Source organism: Papio anubis, chromosome 6 (genome assembly GCF_008728515.1).
Source record: "Papio anubis isolate 15944 chromosome 6, Panubis1.0, whole genome shotgun sequence".
NCBI classification, from domain to species: Eukaryota; Metazoa; Chordata; class Mammalia; order Primates; family Cercopithecidae; genus Papio; species Papio anubis.
In genome coordinates, this window is record NC_044981.1 from 45052398 (window position 1) to 45076839 (window position 24442).

The 24442-nt window shown below is 41.3% G+C and overlaps 1 protein-coding gene across 2 annotated transcripts in view; it reads right to left on the reverse strand.

The window, feature by feature from the left end:
* The window catches only part of PLA2G7 (phospholipase A2 group VII), a 32956-nt gene extending 17490 nt beyond the window's left edge, over positions 1 to 15466 (reverse strand). The window contains exons 1-2 of one of the 2 annotated variants that reach the window (XM_009205318.4): positions 15235 to 15466; positions 1362 to 1504 (exon numbers count right to left, since the gene is read on the reverse strand). In XM_009205318.4, coding sequence (XP_009203582.1) covers positions 1362 to 1470 — 109 coding nt within the window. In that variant the 5' untranslated portion in view covers positions 1471 to 1504; positions 15235 to 15466. The remainder of the gene's footprint in view (positions 1 to 1361; positions 1505 to 15234) is intronic. The other variant, XM_009205319.4, reaches the window with a different exon arrangement.
* Between the last annotated feature and the right edge of the window lie 8976 nt (positions 15467 to 24442).

Consider the following 24442-nt stretch of genomic DNA (forward strand, 5'->3'; position numbering starts at 1 on the left):
TGTCCTCAAGTTTCTGTCAGTCCAGTGACAGCTTTCCAATGATTTTTAAAGATAAAGGGAATTAAAATTTGTTTAAATTTTTATCCTGTACCAATAAAAAGTGAATGATATAAATGTTTCCTGGATGATGATTTTCCCACCATATAAGATATTACCTGTTCTCAATCCACAGAAAAGGTAATAGGAAAAATGAACTTAATGTCATCTAGGATGCAGGACCCTTGAATTTGGCTATAAATTTATTATCTTAGTCACTAGTGTATCCTTGATGACTTAACTTCCTGATGTGTTGTAGGATGAATGGACCTGCGGATATTATTCTATTTCCTATGCAAATGTACATATAAGATATAGGACCTCTCCTAATGCATTCATTTTCCTGGTTATGTAGTAGGGCAGAATTTAAGGTACTGAGTTATGAAAGCTCTTTTGCAAATTCTATAGTAAGGAGTCACCCATCAAGCTTGAACAACTAGATCCATAGTGACCCACAACTACCCAGGTGCACAGCTCTGTAGGTATAGTCACTATGACACCATTCAGAAGCCACCTACACTGCTTTCCATAGGAGACTGGGAAGAGAAGTTTATGCATCACAACCCTCTGGGATGAGCAGGAATTTGCAAGGCTCCAGAAACAATCTCTTTGCAATTAAGGTCCCTCTTAATGACATTAAATGTAGCTGTCTAAAGATGGCTGTCCTGTTTTGGCCCCTCCTCCTCCTAGGTTAGTCTAAGCTTTCCTCCGCTTTCTTTCCCCTCTTACCACAAGGTAAGAAAGAATCAGTGATCACATCCATTCTCATCTGGAACTCCCTAGCACCTCCCTTGTCCCTACTTCTCTCTATTATTAGGTAGGAAAGATTGTTTCCCTTTGGATCCCAAGACCTGAAACTGTTATCTCACATGACTTTCCACTATTAACCAGGACTAGGCCTGTTGAACAAGACACCTGCTTCTTCTCCACCTCATGGAAGCACGTTTTGAGACTGCCTTGGAGTGGACTCCAGAGCCGTTGCATTACTATGCTTGTGTGGGCATATGTTAGGGCAGTTGGAGAGAAAAGGGGTGGCATTAAGGAGGTTCTCCGTGGTGATTGCAAGCTGAGCTTCCAGTGTATCTTAAAATATCCCATCCTGGTTCTGTCCTGCAGTCCTGACACTGAAGAACACAGGCGCTTCTTCAATTTCCATTGAAATGAGGAAAAAGTGAGAACCTCTCCCCGACTCCAGCAGAATGCAGAATCTCCATAAGCATTTAAATAGGACTTTTTTAGATGTGCAGATGTGTGACTTCTTGGGGCCCACTTGAAGTATGGCAACAGATCAGTTGCTCAAGACCTTGAACAAATATACCTCTTACCTGATGATTTCATATGGGCAACAGGATTTAGGTATTGCCAGTCAAAAGGATGAACCACAGCAAGGCAGCCGCAGAGGCAGAAAAGCACACACAATTTGGGTGGCACCATCTTGGGAGCTGAGCAGCAGTTTCAGCTTAGTCTTCTTTAAAGCAGATGATTAAAAGAAAAAAAAAAACATGCAATGAAGAGGCCTTAAATAGGCTGACAAATCAAGAGAGGCTGAGGTACTAGTAACACTTGGAAAAAATAAAACGTGTATTTTCTGGGCTGGGTTTTAGATTGGCACTAGAATAGTAAAATCTTTGGTAATGTAGGATTACCATTACCTACATTACCAAGGATTACATTGGATTGTAGAGCACAGAAATAATACTTTCAGACAGTTAGATTAAGTTTTTGGTCACTAGTTTTCTAACTTTATAACAGTATAGTCAGCAATAAAAATAGCCAACAAAATATAACAAAGATAACAACCATCTATCATCTTCATAATAACATCCATAGGTATGTCTAGCACATAGTAAACAGTTGATAAATTTTGGCTATTGCCATCATTTAATTATACAGTGATTATATTTCTGCTGCGGTGGTTGTTTTGGGTGTTAATATGATGTTATATTCTTGGTAATTTCTATAATCCTACTATGATACAATTTTCCAAAAAGCAGATGTCAGGTCTTATTTGTTGTCCCAGTGCCTAATAGAGGGCCTGGCAAGAAGTAGTATTGCATAGATGCTTGTTGAATCAGCAAATGAAACAACAGAATATGAGATGCGTGGTAATAATAAATTATATTACAATTAGGCTGTATGCTAACATCTTATTAGCAAAAGCTATCTTGCATTTGTGCACCCATTTTCCCCTCTAAAATTTGGCCCTTCAACTTTTGTGGGGGATAGAAAAGGTCCAAGCCACCACCATCTCTCATCTAAAATTTGCCATCACCTCTAACAGGTCTCCTTGCTTTTGCCCTTGACCCTATAATCTATCCACAACACAGCAGCCAGAGTGATTGTGTCACCCTTCTGCACAAAACCCCCAAATGGTGTTATATGTTACAGGGCAGAAGCCATTCACCCAAAATAGCATATAAGGCTCTATATAGCCTTTACTGAACACACTTCCAATCCTTCCACTATCCCCTCTTGGACACTTGCTGCAATCACACTTGCTTCCTTGCCATTCACCAAACATGCCAAGTACTCCACACCCACCCTCCATCCCCACCTTGAGGGCTTTGAATATCTTCCCTTTTGTGGGAATCCTCTTTGCTCTGACACCCAAATGACTGGTCCTCTCACTTCCGGGTTTTTGTTCCAGCGATACTTTCTCAGTGACACTTTCCTGGATCAATCGATTTAAAATTGCAATCTAACCTCCTTCTTCACACCAATACATTCCCTATTTCCCTCCCTACTTAATTTTTCTCCAATATTTATCACCAACTAACACGCTTTGTATGTTATTTGTTAGCTGTGTATCACCTTCCACTAAAAACTTAGTTCCGTGAGTGGCAGGATTTTTTATGATTTTTTCCTCCTGCTGTATTCCCAAGACCTAGAATAGTACCTGGTATACAGAAGCACTCAATAAATGCCTGCTGAGTGAATAAATCTAGCACATCTGGTTAGTAATACAAACTGCGCCAAGTTTAATGATCCGGTGTCCCACGGACACTAATGAAGCACTCGTTAGTATAGCTATTTTGTGGGCAGATGTAATATAGATGTGTGGCACAGACAATGAGTGCCCCTGAACATCTATGTGCGTCCCTACATTTCTTAACTGCCCCTGTGGTTGGGCTGGGCCCGTGGGACTCATTCCTGAGAAACAGAAATTTGAACAGAAGTGGGTCTGAAACAGAGTCACTGTATCTCCTTCATGCCTTACTTTCCCTGACACAGCAAACTTAGAAATCACGTGCTGACATAGTGCAGTCTTGAAGTGAAAGAAGCCTGGATGCCTAGTCACTAAACACAGAAGAGCCCCTGCCAATTCAAATGATCTTTCACAAATAGGAAATAAACCTTTGCTGTGTTAAGGCACTGAAATTTCCAGGTGAAGCTGTTACTGCCTCACTGCAGCACAGCATGGCCTATCCTGAATGTCAGATCTGCAGTCATTCAATCAAAGGGTATTTCTTAAGCAAATACTATATGCCCTCTGCTATGGCAACAATTGTGGTAAGTACCAGAGAATGTGACACAATCCCTACTCTCAGAGAGTTTACAATTGTGTTTCAGAGACAAAACTAGCATATATTAATAATATAATACAGGAAGAAAGCAAATTACACGGGCATTTTATAATTCTTAAATGATATGGTGCAAGTTCTGAGAGAGCAACAGAAATTTAGACACAAAGATTTCAAAGAGATGGGGCTTTCGTGCAAGGGCAGCTCCTATTGTACAGGCTAGAAACACCCATACAGGCCACTGGGAAATGTGTTGCTGAAGCTCTAAACATTTTTTTTTTTTTTTTTTTTTTTTATGGAGTCTCACTCTGTCACCAGGCTGGAGTTCAGTGGTGTGATCTCGGCTCACTGCAACTTCCACCTCCTGGGTTCAAGCAATTCTCCTGCCTCAGCCTCCAGAGTAGCTGGGACTACAGGCGCCCACCACCACGCCAGGCTAATTTTTGTATTTTTAGTAGAGACGGGGTTTCACCATGTTGGCCAGGATGGTCTCAATCTCCTGACCACATGATCTGCTCTCCTCGGCCTCCCAAAGTGCTGTGATTACAGACGTGAGCCACCACGCCCGGTCAAAACTTCTTAAACTACTTGCAGAGGGACTGTATTTCCTTATTCAACATCTTTCTTTTGATCAGAAAAAAAAAGTATATATAGTGTAACTCTATAAGATTATTTATAATTTTGGTTGATTTTATTTCATCTTATTTCAGTATTATATTTAATTTTATTATAAAGTTAATAGATGATTTCAAAACTCCAAACATAACAGGAAAAGGTAAATTGAGTTGTCTCTTCACAAATAATGACTTGCTAACAGATTTTTTTCCAGACGCATTTCTAGGCTTGAATACATGCACCCTGCAGGGGTCAAGGGGGCCACGGGTGGCATTGCCCTTGGACCTCTGAAGGTTCACTGAAAACTCAACTTGTAAAAGGTAGATTATTTATCTAATATGTATTCACAAGGAGCCTTCAGAATGAAAACCCAAAGATACAGGGGAAACTGTCTATTTTTATGCATAGATTCAACAAAGTATGAACAGCTGTGTAGAAATATGACTGGACAATAAGGGTAAGCCCTAATGCTAATAGACTCACAGGGGAAACCCAGCAAGGCCTGTCTGTTCAGATTATCCTTGGTCTCTCTGTGCAGCATTCCATCCTCCAGGGTAAGAGGACCCTTCCTGGAATGAGGGTCTTATAACCTACAACCAGGTTAGAGTCCTGCCTTGGGCAGGTGAAAGGAAGGCAGGAAAAGGTCAGAGAGAAAGATTCTGCTTTCTGAGATCTGCTCCTGAGGCCTAAAACACTCCAATATTATAACAAAAGACTCTAGCAAGGGCTGCGGGAGTTATGAGCCAGGAACCATATTAACATGTAATAATCACAATGACTACAGAGATTTCTGAATATGAACACACAGGAATAATTCATAAAAAGTCTTTTCACTTTTAAAGTTCTCTTTACACAGGTAAGTGCCTTTTTCTCAACCATGGGATATCAGTTAGCTAGAAATGTTTTTATATTTAAGAACTAGGACCCTGAAAAGCCTAATGGTAACTTTAGACATTCTTTTAGAACTAGAGAATCCAAAGGGACTACACTAAAACCCTTGGTACAGCAGTCTTCATCATCACATTGCATGAAAATCTGTTACCATAACCACAATCACTGGTCAATACAAAAATACAAAATTTTTTTCCTTTTTTTTTTTTTTTTTTTGGAGATGGAGTCTCACTCTGTCAGCTAGGCTGGAATGCAATAGCACCACCTCAGCTCACTGCAACCTCCGCCTTCCAGGTTCAAGGGATTCTCCTGCCTCAGCCTTCTGAGTAGCTGGGATTACAGGCACCTGCCACCATGCCTGGCTAATTTTTGTATTTTTAGTAGAGACGGGGTTTCTCTATGCTGGCCAGGCTGCTCATGAACTCTTGACCTCAGGTGATCCACTCACCTCTACCTCTCAAAGTGCTGGGATTACAGGCGTGAGCCACCGCATCCGGCCAAAACTTTCTTTGAGAAACATGTAACTGGTCAAACAGATCAATAACTAGTAGGCCAGAAGTCTAGGAACACAGGACTTACGTTTTAAGACTGCAAAGTTTACCAAAACAAGTCAGCAATGCCAGTGGACTTGTAAGTGGAAACACTGATTTCAGGAAGGCAATTTGGCAAGACTTAAATTGTCCACACCCTTAACTGACCTTTTAATTAAATCCCTGGGATTAGCACAAAAATATCTTATACATAGGAAAATAAAACTCTGAAACCTTGATGACCTGCAATGTTTATTCCAACTCTGTAAGAGCTAACACATACACATATATATACTTACAATGAAAACCCTACAAATATCAGACGATATAATCAATGGGATTTTTATTCAGTTATTGACATGATAGTCACAAAATTAACTATTTACAATGCAATTTTAATTGAAAAAATATATATAAAATTACCATTTAAAACTTCATAGTAAAAAATATATAAAAAGGGGTTATGAACTTATGGGTGTTTTCCCCATTTTTTAGTATAAAATGTTTGTTTACTAATAAATAATTTTTAAAGGACATTTAAAAAGCATTTGTATGATCATGAAGAGTGTTTATGTTTAATATCAAGTAAAACGCCATGTAGAGAATTAAGAAAATTATCCATGATCCCAGATACATGAAAAAGAAGAAGAGGGAGGAGGAGGAGGAAGAGAAAGAATAAGAAGAGGAAGAGGAGGGGGATGAGGAGGAAGAAAAACAAATACAAAAAATAACAAATGTTTGCCAAGTTTATCTTCTTTGGAGAGTTTTGTATAGTTAGAAACTAAAGGTAATTTTTTCAAGCTTTTCCTACTTTTCTCTTGTCCAACATTCTAAATCAATGGGAATGTTCACTTTAAAAATCAATAATTTTCTTCAAATAGTAAGGCCTGAAAATAATTATCTTCGATTTGGCACCTTGACCACTAGATAAAATATCATCCTGGCAATCAAGAAGACTTTCAATGAGCACTCAGATAATACATTCCATTTAAATGGATTCCACCTTTCTGCTCTCTCCCGTAGACTTCATTTCTCCCACTGAAACCACAGTTCCCTACCTGTTCTTCAGATCTCAGTTGCAGTCTCCATACACAACCATAACTGCCACAAATCCTTATTTCCCCTATTTGTCACTGTTAAATTCTCATCAGGCATCATTTCCCTTTTCAAAACAAAAGACAAACCAAAACAACAGGTAAAATGTCCAATCTCAAGTCTGGAATCTCCGTGAAGAGCTGATAAATAAACCATCCAAGTAAAACCCAGTCCTGGCAAGAGATTAGGGCAGGCAGGCCTTAACTCTTGTGTTATTGGTAAAGAGTCAGAAAAGAAAATGCTCATTTGTTAAGTATCAGTACTCTCCAAATTCTTCCTGATTGACCTTTGGAATGGGGGCATGTGACAGGCTGAACAATGCACTCTCACCCAAATGTCCATATTCTAAACCCCAGAACATGCGAATATGTTACGTTCCATAGCAAAAAAGAATTAAGATGCAGATGGAATTAATGTTAATCAGTTGACCTTAAAATAGGGAGATTATCATGGATTATCTGGCCCAATGTAATCACAAGAGTCCTTAAAAGTATAAGAGGATGGCAGAAGAAGAGGTCCAAATGATGTGATGTGAGAACTTAACCTACCATGGCAGGCTTTGAAAATGAAGGAAGCCAGCATGAGCTATGACATGTGGATGGCCTCTAGAATCTTGGAAAGGTAAGGAGACCTCTAGAGCCTCAAGAAAGCAACACAGCCTTGCTGACCTCTGAAGTTTCACTCAACCTTTTATTTTAGCCTATTAAGGCCATGTCAGACTTCTGACTTTCAGAACCATGAGATAATAAATTGTGTTGCTTTAAGTGACTAAATTTGCGGAAAATTTTTATAGCAGCAATAGAAAACAAATATGGAGCATATAAAGTAACCGAATGAGACAAAGAGCAAATAATAGCCCAATTCAGTTTCAACTAAAGTCAAAGAAAGTGGCTTAAATACCTCAAAACAGACCCATTATTAGACGAAATGGTTGCTGAAGAAGATAAAATCTTCTTTGGATATTTTACAATAGGATGAAGGCTGGAGAATGCAGCTAGAACATTACAACAGTGTCTCTCATCTAAAGCAGTTTTGTCCCCCAAGAAGACACTTCTTAATGTCTGGAGATATTTTTGGTTGCCACAACCAGGAGGGGGCTGCTACTGGCATCTAGTGAGTAGCAGTTAGGGATGCCGTTAAGCATCATACAGTGCACAGGACAGCCCTACAACATAGAGGAATCTCAAAATTTCAATAATGCTGAGGTTGAGAAACCCTGATCTAAGAAAATGCTGGGGCAACTCTATTCTTGTTTAATAAGGAAGAAATATTTCATTCTAGGGAGGCAGATGCATGAGAAATAAAAAGAAGAACATTTTGATAATTAAGTAATTTGTGATGTCTACCTCACAGTGTGGAGTTCCCTGTCATGAGAACTCAGACACTGCTAAATAACTCCCTGCCAGGGATGCTGAAAAAGGGATGAGTGTGGTTGAACTCTCAGGTCCCATCTTTATCTAAGATATATGATTCTCTTTAAAAGTATCTGCAAAAAATGTCCTACTCAATACTTGCTAATTTGAAACCAAGAAAGAGAAAAGATAGTATCTACTCTATTATTTTTTCTCTACCATATTGGCTAATGGAATCAAAACTTAACCTGGACGTTATCTCAAATGTGTAGCACTCAAGTGACTTCTGCAGAAGTGTCAAAAGCCTCTTATTTTGGGGACAGTAGCCACAACTCTTGCATAATCATTTCACAACCTACGAAAAGAAGTAGGGTCAAAAGAGCAAAATAAGAAACAGTTCCCTATTGTAGAAGTAGTTTAATAACACAGCCATTTATAAGTACAAGCACTGTACTGAAAACCTGCAAGTAACCATATACTTAGTTGATTCTACTCACAATTTTGGAAATGGGAACTAATCTGCATCCCATGTGCAAATGTCCAAATGTTTGGTGTCCTATATGGCTTAATGGTCATAAAAGGTAAAAGGTGTCTAACATCACTGTGCAGCTTGCTGTTATACTGAAAGTTCCTGATCTTACTCTCAGACTCAGTCCCCCAACCTGCCTGCCTAGATAGGCCAACCTGGCACTATGACCTCAGCTATTATATTCTCTATAGTCTTACAATGAGCTTAAAGCTTCAGAAGAATGATTTTTCTAGAGTAACTGTGGCTTCTCCTTAAAGGATCAGAGCTCCTTGCATCATGAAAAAATGAAAGTCACCATCAACCCGTGCCCTTAAAAAGTGAAACACAGTGGAAGAATAATAAACACATATATACACAAATACACACACCCCATGTATGCAATATTACTCACAATAGTAAGAGTAACTGGATCTGTGGAGTGTTGCATGCATAAATGGCTACATGATGGTCAGGTTAAGGCCATGGGTATACTTCTTGAGAAAACTTACCTGTGTCAGAATAATAAAGCGGTTTAGAAATCTAGCTCCAGTTTCTGGCTGCCAAGGTTTGAATCTTGAATCTGCTACTTACTAGTTTGGTAGCCGCAGTTAAGTTCTTACCTACTTTCTGCTTTTCTCTCCTCATCTGTCAAAGGGGAACCCTGATAGTGAGGTTGTTATGGGGATGTGAGCCCTTGGAGGAATGCTATTATTATTATCTGAAGTCTACCAATTGCTCCTCAGCCCCAGGAATCTGTTGTGCAGGTGCAAGCCACAGTGACTGCAGTGTGGAGGAGCCTGAGGCACACCGGAAACAGGATGTACAAGCAACAGGCACAGATCCTCTCCTGCTAAAGGAACTCAGTGTCCATGTTCTCCAGGAAGATGCAGTATTAAACTGACATATATGCCCCAATACAGAGGAAAACACTAAAAGAAGCTGGAAAAATGATAATGAAGGCCACAGAGGGAAGGCAGTTCTGAGAAGAGCTGTTAGCTTCCTAAAACATCCAAATGCACCAGTGCCCATCCGATAGGCAAGATTAGAAATGAAGTGCTTTCCCCAAACTTTACCCACCCACTTATCTGACGTCATATGTACACACCAAAATGAATAAAATGTGGTAGAAAAATAAGATCGTGTTTGTACGGCAGTTAGCAATAATGATGACTTACTCTGTGACAGGTACCCTTCTAAGTATTTCATATAAATGAAGTCATTTAGTCCTCAGAGTTCTTCAACATACAGATGAGAAAATGAAGACAAAGAGGTTGAATAACATGCCCAAGTTCACAAGGATAGGAAGTAGCTAAACCAGGATCTGAACCTAGACTTTGACTATAAAGTAGGGATTCTTAAGCACAGCATTATTGACACTTAGGGCTGATAAGTCTCGGTTGTGGGGCTGTCCTGTGCATTGCAGGGTGTTTAGCAGCATCCCTGGCCTCTACCCACTAGATACCAATAGCACATCCCAGTTGTGGCAACTAAATATTACGTCTCCAGACATTGCCAAATGTCCCCTGGAGTGGGGGCAGAAATCATCCTCAGCTGAAAACAATTGCTCTCAAGCTGTACGTCGAACAGTTCTCCTATAAACTCTCAGGAACAATCTAACTGGAAAATAAGCCCTGAAAGTAAATTTAAAAACACAATAGATTGGCCAAGAAAAATCTAAAGACATCTTCAGTTGCATGACAAAAGTATAACATCATAGAGAAAGGGAGGCCACCCTCCCACTGCATTCTGCACCAGTTAGACCACATCTTATTGAATTGGTGGGGCTTTAAGGATTTTAAGAAATAAAGGTTCAGGCCAGGGGACAATAACCCCAAAATAACCAGAATGATGAGGGAACAAGGCAGCAAGTCACATGAGGAGCTGTTGAAGGAATGAGGAATATTTACTTTTAATGGGGAAAACCAAGATGGCATGTGACAGCCACAGTCCTGTGCAAGGGTCCTAAACATGTTCTATGTGGGCCCAGACTGTACAGCTCCATCAACAGGAGCTTTTCAACAATTAGCATTATCTTCTTTATCAGAGGAGCAGTCAAAGTACAGGTCTGGGGACTACCAGCAGGGGTACTGGAATATAGATTCCTGCATTAGATGAGGGTGAAAGTGTAACAGACAGGCCGCACTTGATTGCCCTAAACCTGAAGTTAAAAATCAAAAGTCTACAAGGGCCAGACAGGTAATTTAAATGAATCAAACAGGTCCATGCAATAGAATAAGGACTGGCGTGGACTGTGGCAAGCTGGATCATCCAAAGAAGGCAACTACCACTCTATTCCAGTTAATTGCTTCCATGTAGGAATGGCAGCTCCATGTCACTAGATGATCTGATTGTTTCCAAGAAAAGCTGGAAAATTACATTTGTATGTAATTTCCACTGATTTTTAAAGGAGCAACTAATTCAACATTTCAAAATATGAGTGAAACAAATAGATTTCTGGCTTCAAGGAGAGATGTAACTTCTCCCTTTAAGATACCCAAACACCCCCACTCCCGAGTCCTAAGAGAAATATGGTGGTAGATATGGCAAGAGATAAATCATACAGATCCCAGAATTACTATCACATTTTGTCTGCAATTCGAATCACCAGACTAGCCACTTCGAGCTGAAATTCAGACACACTGACCAATAAATAATTAAGGGGATCTGGCAAGTTAACATGACCTAGGGACTATTAAGTCATGAGCTGACATTTCCACTGCCCACAATATAAACGAGGAAGGGCTTGGTTTCCTTTAAGCAGGCATATCTCCTTCTAGTGACTTGCACATCAAAGTGAGTCAGGAAAGAGAAACAGAGTTGCCTCATTGTGGCAGTTGGTTGTCCTGTCTCTGTGAAGAACATCGCTATCCTAGTTGATAAACAACTTTAAAACTTCCTGACTCTCTAAAACTTAGTTATCAACGAGAGAAAATTCAAGAGCTTCTTCTGAGGAATGCTTCACTAAGGGAAACAACCCTACTCAACTCTGGTCCACAGCCTTCTCCAGAAATTCTGCTGCCATACAGATATTTTCAGTTATCTACAAATCTTTGCACTCACAGATATCTGCATGGCCATAGCCAGGACAAAGGCAAATCGGTCCAAAATATTTTTTTCCCATTCCCAGCTTTAATTATTCCATTTTTGAATTTTCATCTGAGCATATTCAACTTTTGAAATTAAGCCAGCTATTATTTTAGCAATAATTTCCCTACATTCTGTGATGACTTGTTTTTATTGGTAACTCTCAGTTAAGAGTTTCCAATTCTCTGAACAGAGAAAAATACTTTTATGTATAATAAATTAGGTTTATTGAAAAGAATATAATAAGACATCAAAATTTATTAAAACAAATTTTAAAATAAAGCACAGGGAATTCAAAGTAATACAATATTAGCAAATAATAATGGTAATAATGTGTTACACTACACTTCAGGGCATATTCATTTGTTTATTAGCTTTTACAAGTGGACCAGGTATAGCAATGTCATTCCCATTTTGTAGATGGGAAATTTGAGACAGAGAAACATTAACTTCCCACTGTAAGTATAAAAAATAGCCTATGCCCATCTACTGCTACCACCCTCCATCAGTAAACTCGCCGCTGTCCTCCTGTCCCCTCTCCTTCCCCTATAATCCACTCTCCACATAGCACCCAGAGTCAGCTCTTTATAATGTAAATCGATTATGTCACACCTCTGCTTCAAACTCTCTTTTGGCTTCTCTTTGTACTTAGAGTAAAATCCAAATATTTCCCTTGGCCTATGAGGCTCTTCCTGATCTGGCTCCTGCCCCTAAAGCTCATTCCTCCAACTCTCCTTCTCCCTCACCTAACTCCAGCCACACTGGCCTTTCAACAGTGCCTCCAGCACATCACACCTGTTCCCAGGACCAGGACGTTTAGTGCTTGTGGTTCCCTCTACGGGAATGTCTGCCCATCTTCCTGAGGATTCATCTCAAGGCTTTCTTGCAGAGAAGTCTCTCCTCACAATCCAATCCAAGAAGCTGGGCATCTCCCATATGTCCAACACACACATACACACACATACACACACACACCACTATCCTGCAGCGCTCTGCTTGCTTTTCTTCTCACTATATGAATTCACTTTGTTCATCCCTCAATTCTAGAATGTGTGCACTATGAGAGCACAGAGCATATGTATCTCACTAACTGCTCTGTACTCAGCACATGGCACTTAGGATCTGATCAAAAAATATTTTTTTTGAAATGAATGAATGAATACAATTTCTACTAGGAATCAACTAGCCCACTTAATTCAATGAGCATCTACTCTTACAATAGTAAGTTTATTTCGCGACTGTTTATTTCTCCTCAACTGCCAAGTTTCTTTAACAACAAAAACCCTACATATTTGTATGTATTAGCGTGTTTCTATAAATGTTATGAGTCATGCCCATAAAATTGAGCAAAATGACAGTGAGGGCACATAATGTGTCTAACAGGTGACTAGCGTCATAAAGAAAGGCAGTAAGAACCCAGAATCATATTCTGGAACAATATGATTTTAGAATTAAATGTTCCCCTTCAATTTCTCTTCACTCAGTGCTTTCTCTTCAATGCTTTTATTTTATGGAAATTTCTCAACGTCTTGAGACATCAGTCAGCCTTATTATCATGGATCTTGAAAAAAAAATTAGGCTTAAGAGGAATCAGAGTGTAAATAATCCAATAACCGCCTTCCTTTCCAGAAAAGAGCCATCTTCTTGGGTATCAGGAAAAGGAAGATAAAGGGGACTCCTAAACTGACCTTCCCAGGTGCTCCCACTCCAGCTGCTCAGGTACCTAGTTAGTACTTTTCTTAATGTTCTGTGCTGACAGAGCTTCAAAGAGGGTGGAAAATCGTATTCATATGTAAAGGTGAGGGTGAGGGAATGTGTTTAGGCCCATGTATGTTCCTCGCGACAAAAGTGCAAAGGGCACAGAGATGCAATGCAGAGGAAATGAGGACCCAGCTGTGCCAGGCTCTGTTTGAGGGAAAAGTCCTGCAGTGCTAAGCAGGCCCTTCCACACCTCAGAATGGATTTCTCAACTGTAAAATGAGTGCCCAAACCAGATTCACAACACTCCTAACGCTGCGACTCCTTCAGTCTCGCTGGCTGTACAGGTAGTGACAGACTATGGTGCCAGCCTTGGGTATGAAGGGCGCAGTTCAATGAAGAAAGACATTGAGACATCACCACATGGCCAGCAGCAGCTTCTGCTGCACAAATATCTGGGGAGGGGAAAGCCCTTTCAGTGCCCAAGTGCAAGGAGCTGAAGCAGGCCTGCTAGAAAATGCCAAGGTGGTGGGCTGTCTCACGGCTTTCTGCAGGGCCAGCAGAATTCCTCTGTGAGGGAATCCGCCTGGGTGATGGAAGCTCACCAGTGCCTCATGACCAGAAGGCCATCTGCTTCTTCTTGATCAGACCAGTGCTTAATGCTCAGATCTCTGAATTCAATGTAAGCTCAAGGCTTGGTGCTGAGCCTCTTGGGATTGCCAACACCTCAGGGGATACATTTTCCAGCTGCTACCCATATACCAGTCTCCCAGCCCAGCATTCTCATTTGGATCAAAGGAAATTGTGTAAGCCTGATTTGTTAACACGTCCCTCCCAAATCTGAATCCGTGTGCCTTTTAAAGGTGGCAAGCTGCCATTTATGAGCCACAGGCACCTCTCCTCCTCCCTCATCACCCCTGCAGCAATCTCAAGAACCACAGGCATGAATAAAAGCCCGAACTTTTCGTTTTCGGTGACAGAAATTTCTCTTACAAGCTCCAAGAGATGAGGAGGAAGACAGTGTTCCCTGTTTTCTGATTTTGCTTAATGTTTTTAAAAATAAAACCTCATGACAATTAAAATGCTGAGTCTTAGCCAAAGGATCTCAAACAGAAACAAAGTCTTTTGTTTGTGGGCAAAGATCCTCAGGAGAGTGAGAGCAGAGGCAGGGAGAACAGAGTCAGGGAGAGGTGTGGCAAAGTGGGGTGTGTGTGTGTGTGTGTGTGTGTGTGAGAGAGAGAGGGAGGGAGGGAGAGAGAGATTGTCCGTGTAGGAGATCTACAGATAAGAAAACTCCGGAGCGCGCATGTTGGCTTACGCCTGTAATCCCAGCACTTTGAGAGGCAGAGGCGGGCGAATCACGAGGTCAGGAGATCGAGACCATCCTGGCTAACACGGCTAAACCCCGTCTCCACTAAAAATACAAAAAAATTAGCAGAGCGTGATAGGGCGCGCCAGTAGTCCCAGCTACTCCGGAGGCTGAGGCAGTAGAATCGCTTGAACCCGGGAGACAGAGATTCCAGTGAGCCGAGATCGCGCCTCTGCCCTCCAGCCTGGTGACAAAGTGAGACTCCACCAAAAAAAGAAAAGAAAACTCCGTGTGTTCCCTGTTTCCCTGACCTGATTCTCCCCCACTCGCTCTGAGCTCTTAGAGTTGCTTCCTTTCCTTTCGGGAAAAGGTTTGGAAGAACTGGTGTCGAATCCGGGCACCCTCCCCCGCTCCCCGCGGGGATCCTAGCGCCGTTTCCGAGGGCTGCAGGGACTGTGAGCCCAGGACCGGCCAGCAGAGCGGGTGCGGCTCAGCTAGCCCACCCCAGCCGGTCGCCGCTCCGGGGTCCCGGCCTCCAGCGCGGCGACTGTGCCCTTCCTCCCACTCCCGCCTCGCCCCGGGGACCCCTCCTCACCCAGGCGCGGCGCGGAGCCGCTCGCGGGAACCGGGGTCCCTGGGCGCGTTCCACCGCGCACCAACGCGACCCAAGCGCTCCAAACCCGACTGCTTCTCGCCGCCAGCACTGCGAGCCTCTGACCGGCGGCGGTCCCCGTGGCTGCGGGCCGAGCAGCTCTGGCAGGCGGCGGGCGGGTGGGCTGCGCGCCGGCTGTGTCCCGAGTCCGCTCCGCGCGGCCTTTTGTCCCCGACCCTCTCCTCCCCGGGCGATGCTGGAGGAGGTACCGGGGAGGAGCGTGTGTGGCCCCGGCCTCCCACTAGCAGCTGCGGCTCCCGACGCGAGCATGCTCCAGCGCACCCAGCACCCTCCCCAGGTCCAGGGCCCGCACCTGGACCCGCAGTTAACAGCCCGCTGCGGGCAGAGTGCAGCAATGCCTGGGTGGTGCCGTGTTCGCCAACTCCGGGCCGCAGAACTGATGCGAATCAGATTTACTCCCTGCTGAATTCGCCCCACAATCAGGCTGGTTTTGCTTTTTTCCCCATGTTCTCTGAATATACTGAATTACTCCGAGCATCTATAATTGGCAATGCCCTGCGCATTTTCCGCACTCCGGTGCATTGTACACTGAACACCAATTCGGAAGCTGTGTGGACCGTGCTCCAGATTGGAAGGCCTGCCACTGTGCTGGTGTCATTTCTCCCTGGAAATGACAATGAAGGGCAATCAGGAATAGCACTTATGGTCTGAGGACAAATGGAGCTAGAAGGAGCCGTTTTATAGCTCAGTTTAACAGTTATTTGGGGTTTAACTGAAACGCCTTCCTTCATTTTCCCATGCTTTCTCTTCAATCCACTTTCTAATAAATTAAAAAACACACTCATTTAAAACTTCAGTTAGAAACTTAGGTAAAGTAGTTGGAAATTTATGTGGGGTGTTATTAAAATTTTATATTTTTAAATAGTGTTTTGGTTTTTGGTGAGTTGTCAGAACTGGAGATGAAATTTGGTTTATTTTGATTTTGAGTACTCTGCAGTAAGACGGCCTGAATTTTAGCTTGTTTCTCCCACTTACCAGTGGCGTGACCTTGGGGAAGTTCATCATCTCTGCTTCTCAGTCCCCTCATCCGTAAAATCAAGAAAATAAAAATCAGTCAGTCAGAGGCAGTTTGTGAGCATAAAATGCGAATACATGTGAAATGCTTTGGACAGAGCTTGGCCTATGGGAAACATTCATTCAATATGTGTTATCTAATGTTGATGCTTAATGAAGCAGTGACTCATTTAAACCTAACAATAGATTTTTTTTTTTTTTTAATTTAAATGAAACTCTATCCACCTAATGACATTGTCTTGTACTTCCTGGACTAACCCCCTGTAAAACAAATGGCCCACAAATATCAATCTAAAAGGATACATTATGCCCTACCAAAGAGATCTCTAATGTCTTCCTTTGACCTTAAGACAAAGATGAAGACAAAGTTGAAGTTGAAGACCTAACCCCACACTAAAAAGGTGGTAAGCTTTGAGAACAGCTCCTAAAAACAAGTATACAACATTTTATTCACTTCTCTCATTGCCAGCAAATGTCATCTCCCATTGTCATTAGGTCATATTCTATGAGCAGCCCCACATCGGTTGGCATTTGACAGTTTAGTGCCCTGAGAAGATGCCCGGTGAAGAGTGCCCAGATTTAGCAAATAAAAATGCAGAACACTTGGTGAAATTTGAATTTCAGATAGACAATAAATAGTATTTTAGTATATATATGCCCTATGCAATATTTGGTACATATACTAAAAAGTTATTTGTTGTTTATCTGAAATTCAGATAACTGGGCTTCCTGTATTATATCTGGCAACCCAGTAAGTAAAATTAATAAAGAATATTCCTCACATTCCAAGAGGATAAGTCAACACAGACATACAGATTATAAAGTGAGTCTGATATGGGTTGTTTTAGTTTTTTGTAAGTTGGTTCTTTGTTATTCTATTTCCTACATTTAATTCCTCCTCTCATTTCCCATCAACATAACAGTACCTATTTCCTCTTTAATATGAGTGAAACCGATGACTCAGCTCTTCCCTTCAATCAAGATATTAAATTGTAATAACGTGCTCAATTTTTTTTTTTTTTTTTTTTTTTCCTGGAGACATGGTCTCACTCTGTCACCCAGGCTGAAGTGCAGTGGCATGATCACAGCTCACTGCCACCTTTACCTCCCAGGCTCAAGCAATCCTCCTACCTCAGCTTCCCAAGTAACTAGGATCACAGACACATATCACCACACCTGGCTAAAATTTTATTTTTATTTTTTGTAGAGACAGTGTCTCACTATGTTTCCCAGGCTGGTCTTGAACTCCTAGGCTCAAGCGATCTTCCTGCCTCAGCCTCTCAAAGTGCCGGGATTACAGGTGTGAGCCACTGTGCCTTGCCATGCGCTCAGTGTTTTTGTTTAATTTGAATAGTGTTTATTGAGGTGAGGGCCAGCTGTAAGTCAGGTACCATTTCAAGGATGAATAAGACACAGTCCTTCCCTGGAGGATAAGGAAATAACAACATAAAGTGCTACCCTATTAGGCAAATGGAGTACTGTGGGAGTTCAGCAAGGTGAGTTATTTAATTATCCTGAGAAAGATGTGGGAGTCAAGGACACCTCACTGTGTGGGACCCAAAGAAAAGTGGCTCCAACCCAGATAAGCAGGAGAGGTCCCAGAATGGCAGCAGTGTCGAAGCTAGGAAGAAACCCATCCTGATTGCAGTAGGAAGACTGGAGGGAAAAATAGGGTTCAATACAATCGAAAGCATGACTAGGAATTTGGAAGCCCTTAAGGTTGTTAGAGGGTGACAGAATGCAAAGAAAAAAAAATTATGGTTAAATTATTTCCATCTAAAATATAAAGTTAAAATTAAAACTAGGATCTTCAAGGGAGAAAATGTCCAGGAAAGGCCTGATGCAAGTGTGATGTACCTAAAATGGATTGATTTTGAGCTACTAGTGGTGTCTCAAACAGGAGATCCCATTTAAATCTGAAATCTGAATGTTGTCCAAATGACCCAGAGCAGGAAGCATTATCAAGCCCTCCACAAGATTACAGGCAACAATATTCACATAGTCACAGAAATGCTGCCTATTGGTTTTCTGCTTTTAGATTCACCTTATAAACAAGTCAAAGAAGAACTATGACTATAAAAGAAAATGTAAGTATGACTAATTTTTTTAATGTGCAGGGTAAACATCAATAGGTAGAAAGGGGTAGGAGCAGGTGCAGGGTGTAGAGAAGGGTGGGGTACTAAGGTTCTCATTTTGGGAACTGACAGTCAGAAGATACTCTCTGTGGTTAACAGGACAAAATGGTCTGGGTGTACAGAGGATAGAGCAGTGCAGGGCTGAGTATAGAGAGGTATCTCTGTTAGGAGGTTAGGGAGGAGATAAGACCAGTGTGTATGTGAGTTAAATCTTCATTTCTGTTAGGAAAAGTTAGGTAGATAGGGCCTAAGATGATATACCCAGAAATAATAAGATAGCATGTTATTTTGGAAACATGGAGATCACCACCAGAAATCTAAAAGCAGAAACCATTAAGAGTTTGGAGAATGGCAATGAGATTGAGATTGAGGTTGATGCTGGGGTTGGGGTGGGCTGAGGTGGGGACTCTTGCTTTTCTTTTTTAGTACTTCAGTGCTACTTATTTGAACTATGCTCATGATTGTATGGAATACATATTTAAAACTTTTCAAGATTAGAACTTTGTGAAAAGACTTCACCATGGCAGTAGGTTTCAAGCATGAGTAGGAGTTCTTCTGGAAGAAGAATATGGAACTTCATGAGCAAAGGCTCAGGGGCCTAAAAGTGAATAATACATCTTGGGAATATCAAGTTCTCCATCATGTCAAGAGCATTAGGCATATGGATAGGACAAATCAGAAGATAAGAATGAAAGGAGGGCTGGGGTTACTAAAAAAGTCCTCTGGGTAATGTAATAGAATTTGGACAGCGAGCACTTTGAGGACAGAAACCACATCATTTTTATTCTCGCATCCAGTACAAAGTCTAGCACATGGCAGTAGTAGTACATCACAACATGCATCAATTATGTCATAAGAAAATGACATAATTGATGGTAATTTGAAAACATGTTTTCCAGTTAAGATGTAATATTGATATTGCTAGAAATCTAAACAAAACAGAAAAAAATACGAAGTGCAGGTTGCCCTATAACCCCAACTTCATTTGGTAATTATTTAACAATTTGGTACATACCTTCTAGATGCTTTTTTAGATGTGAGTGTGATTATTAAGAGAGCAGAGTCAGACAAAGCCTGGAATCTAGCTCTACCTGTACTCCTTCTAAGGTCTTGGGCAAGTCATGTAGCCTTCTAACCCCTCAGTTTCCTAATCTGTAAAATGGAAATAATAACAGCAATTACATCACTGGGTTGCAGTGAGGATGATAAGGAATTATGCATGTAGAGTGCTTGGAACAATGTTTGACAAGCAGAGTGAGCACTTGATAGATGTTAGCTATTAGTATGTATATAGATATATATGCATATAGAGATACGTAAATTGTTAGAAATAAAGCTCGGAGTCTTAAAGAAAAATGAGCAAATAAAGGATTTTTCAGCAAAGCAAATTTACTTCTGTGCAGAAGGATGCTTCTTGTAGGGCTGGTTGCCACGAGAGCACACAGAACAAAGGAGAGTAGAAGCTTTTATTCCTGAGGCGACTCCTGCCCCTGTGTCCTTTCCCCATTGGTTGGGGTCAGATGGCACAATCTAAACTGGACTCGATTGGCTAAATATTTAAACTTTCTTAGATAAGGTGGGCTTATGATGGGAGAGAGGGGAGAGGAGAAAGGGGTCATCTACAGAGGACTAGAGTGGCAGTCCATTCCCAAGTAAGGAAAGAAATGTGAGCTGGGGCTGTGGCATGCCTGGGCATGTAGTAAAATCAGAAAGAAGAAAGAGGGGTAGTAATTTGGAATTAGAGAATAAGAAACTGAGCAGGCTGTTTGAAGAGAAATCTTGCCATATCTCACATAAATATACATATGAGAAAGACAATTCATACATATATGAATATGTATGTGAATAACTAGGAAGACCTGGAAGATACTGGTGGTTTGTGTGGGTTGGAAGAACCTACCACAAGACAGAGTGACAGAAGTGGGAAGGTAGCATATCATGGTCTGAGAATAGAATTTGAGATCCAAGAGTTCAATGATAGTAACTATGCCTCTAAGTTTTTGAAGTAGAAAAAACTAATCTTTTATTTGATATTTTAGCCAATTCAAAAACTAATTATCCAATGCCAGACTAAGCCTTCATTCCTCATTGGCAATGCCTTGATATCTTTTGTGGATGTGGTTCGCTTAGGGACTTGAGAACTGTGAATGTCACAATGGGTTTTTTTGTATGCATTCAGTAACTGGATTCTACCACCCGGCCTGCCAAATTGGTCTTCAGGGCATTTTTCCTTACCCCAGTCATTGATAACACCCTTACTCACCTTAATCAAGATGTAGGAGGCATTGTGCTAAATCCGAACTCCCAGGTTTCTCTCAGTTGACACTGTGATTCAGTCACCCATATCCTTTATCTAGTTGTGCAGTTCCTACTGTTTTCGTGCTAATCAAGGCCCTCAAAAGGTCTAACCCTGACAATTACAAAATGTTTCTTTTGTTTACACAAATTATACATGCTCATTATTTTAAAAAGTTCTTATTACTAATTAAATATATATCCATTTAGGCTTTTTCCACATAAACAAATACGTATACTGAAATTATTGGCTATTTTGATAAGACTCTATTTTCATTCAGCCATATAATACTAGCATTTTACTAAGCCAACAGATCCACATCTACAGCATCGGTTTGAAAGGCTAAATATTTATTTTCTTGTTAGTGAAAATTTGGGTTATTCCTAATTTTTAATTTTTGAAAAGGTACTTCAGTGACTATCATTGCAGTTAAATTTTTATGCATGTTTTTAATTATTTGTTTGTGAGAAATACCTAGAAATGAATTTTCTGAGTCAGAGTTTATGCATATTTTTGTCTTCTAACTCGTTCTTCCACCTCCATGGGTATCCTTTACCCCAGAATACATTTTACATTGTTATGGCAAAATTACATCTCCAAAAATAAAGGATGGACTTTAATTCAGTCTACTTCCCCATTCAGCAACTGCCAACATTTCCCACTGGACACAGGTACAGATAAAATCTAGACATCCTGACATGGCATTTGTGTCCTCCCAGGATCTGGCCTCAAGCTCTTTTTCATTTAGGCCTCCCATATTCAGTTCACTTTATGCTCAACGATTCTGGACGTCATGTCGTGGCATCCCTTTGGCTTGTTGAATTCCTACTTTATTGGTCCAGGTCCTGGCAGGAAGCACACAGCATGCTCAAACTGGATTATTGGATGAATGTTTAACAAAGTGAATGTGGACAAAGGTGAAAGGAGAGTTTAGGAAACCCAACAAGGCATAGTGCAGTGACTCTGGGCAAACAACACTGAAGAGCCCTTATTATGCATGGACCTGCAGGAGCAAGAGGAGAAAACAGTAGCTGTGACCTAGCAAGAACAACTCTATAGAGAAGGCCACCAGGTAGGAGCTGTGACCGTCACAGCAAATCCTTGGCACTCAGGCAGGAGGGAGGCCAAGGGACTAAATATTCCAAACCCACTCTCCATCCACCCTCCAATCTCATGATGGAAATTGCCCAGGCCCGACTGGAAGCCAGTGGCACCAGAGCCCACGGATGCCAGGTGGGAACAATGAAGAGTGGATCTGATGAGACAAATGGAAGATGTCCAGCATACCCGCTTATTCCTATATACCAGTCTTCAAGTGCTTTAGTGCCCCTGTTACAGCATTTAACATAGCCTCAATTACATTTTGTTGTGCAATATCTTACCTCCTCAACTAGATTAATAACTTCTTAAAGACAGAAGTGATCTTTTTCACATGTGTGATCAGGTACTCAGGAAATAATTTGTTGTGAATTTATCCCCCAAAGAAACTCCTTCAAGGAACTTGATTTGGGGACAATAGGTATACCAGAGAGGCTAAAAAGGATGACTTGTCTGGACAAGGGCTCCTAGGTGGAAGCCATATGAGATACCAAGGCAATGATATGGAGCCCTTTTGTAAATCCATGCAAGTGTCAGGGTCTACAGAATGAGGGAGCTACGTAGGCCCACCTTCAGTTTGTGCAGCACACAGGAAAGACTGAGAGGAGAGCCATAGCTGTGTCTTTGAAGCTGGTATCTGCTTCAAATAACACTTTAGAGGAAACATGGTCCACTTGGAAATCCTAACTCCCCAGAGCAAGATGTTACAAGCTTCATGATGGATTGACACACACTTCCAGTTTGGACTGATTAGCAGCAATGCTGGAATCCTACATCCAGCACAGGCTTTTTCTCCAGTCTCTTCCCATGGGTGGTCCAAGATGTCAACTCAGGTCCTACTCCTTGACTAGGAGGCCCTGTGAAAGCTCCAGTAAAATGGATATATACAGAAGGGAATGAATAATCCAGAAGCCCAGAAGGAACCCAACTCTTACCCTCCTAGTCCCAGATGCAGGGAACTCGAGAACTTGCCTGAGGTCTGAGCTTTGGTAGTAGTGCCATCAGGCACCAAGTTTCATCAGCTCTCATCCTTATAACACTCAACAAGAAATAGAGAGACCTGCTTTGAGTATGTGTAAGCCCTCTAAGCCTCAGTTTCTTTCTTTTCTTTTTTTTCAAGAGAGAAGTAGAGAAAGAAAAGAATGGCTACTCCATAGGCAGAGCCGCTGAGCCTGTTTCTTTGCCTGCAAATTATCTGTATTTCAGGCTTGGTGTTAGGACTGATGAAATAATATCCATAAAATACTTAGAACAATACCTCATGCACAAAGGCATCTAACAGATATTCCGTTTCCTTCCTGCCACTCCCATTGTCCAAGTCACCATTCCGTCCCTTTACTGTATTGCCTCTTTCATACATATTGAAGTTGAAACTGGGTTATTTCCCGGAGAGAGAAGTCTTAACTTCAATAACTTTCAAATGTTAAGTTTGACTTCCACCTCAGGAGGCAATGTGTAGCATAGTAGATAAGAACATGGATATTGCAACCAAACTACCAGAACTGTCCCACAGCTAACTTTGTAAACTTAAGGAAGTTACTTGATTACTATGTGCCTTTGTTTTTGCTTCTGTAAAGCAGGCATAATAGGTGTACCTGCCCCACAGAAATAAACTTGTTAATGTGTTTTCAAGTACTTAGAACAAAGCCTATATGGGTTTGTTATTATTATCATCCTCTTTAGAATTGGAGGGAGGTAGGAGAGAATCAAATCTCAGTGTTCCGAGCAAGAGTCAGCAGCTCATGGGTGGCGGAGCTGCCTAGACCACACCCATTCAACCCTGAACCCTGAGCCCTGAACTGAACCCGTAATGTGCAGTTGCTGTGCATAGATTATGTATGTTGAACTTAGCTGGGGTCCAGGAGGTGGTAAGAGATGAACTAAAACACAGCAGCAGTGTTACTTTAAATAAATAATTTAATGTCAATGGCTCTCAATATTCTCACCTATAAAATGAGTTTTGGATATATTATTTCCAGAGTTTCTTCCTGATCTAAAAATGACTTTGATTCTATGGAAAAAAAGGTCTCCTGCAAATCACCTCATCCAGAAAATTTAGTCCCAGTGCTTTAGCCAATGTGACCAAAGATCAATGGCTGACCCATAGATATTGCCCCAGGTGACCTCTGTGACCTATCGCAGGATAGGTGAGAGACTTTTGACTGTAGACTTTTGACCTTCATTCAGTCACAAAGGCACACTAAAAGCACTGAGAAACACGTATCATACAAACTGAGTATCACGTTAGCAGACCCTACTACTTGTAGTTAGCAAATAATTAATATTTTCATAAGATGAAGATTTATTTTGGCCTTATTTTTATAGAACTCTGTGTATTATGTCAAAGTTTTATTTTTTTAATTCAAAACATACTATAGTATTTTGCACCTTTTTTCGTCACTTCATCTTCTCCTTCTCCTTCTTCCTTTTAGTATAGTAGAAGTAGATCACTCTGGACTTGTGGAAAATCCTGGGGAAATCCTGGGGGCCTCTGCCTTTGATTGCCTTACTCTCTGGCCAGCTTATGACTTGCCAAGAAATTAGATGTCAGACACCTGTTATTAGGGGAAGGAAACCTGTGAGAGGG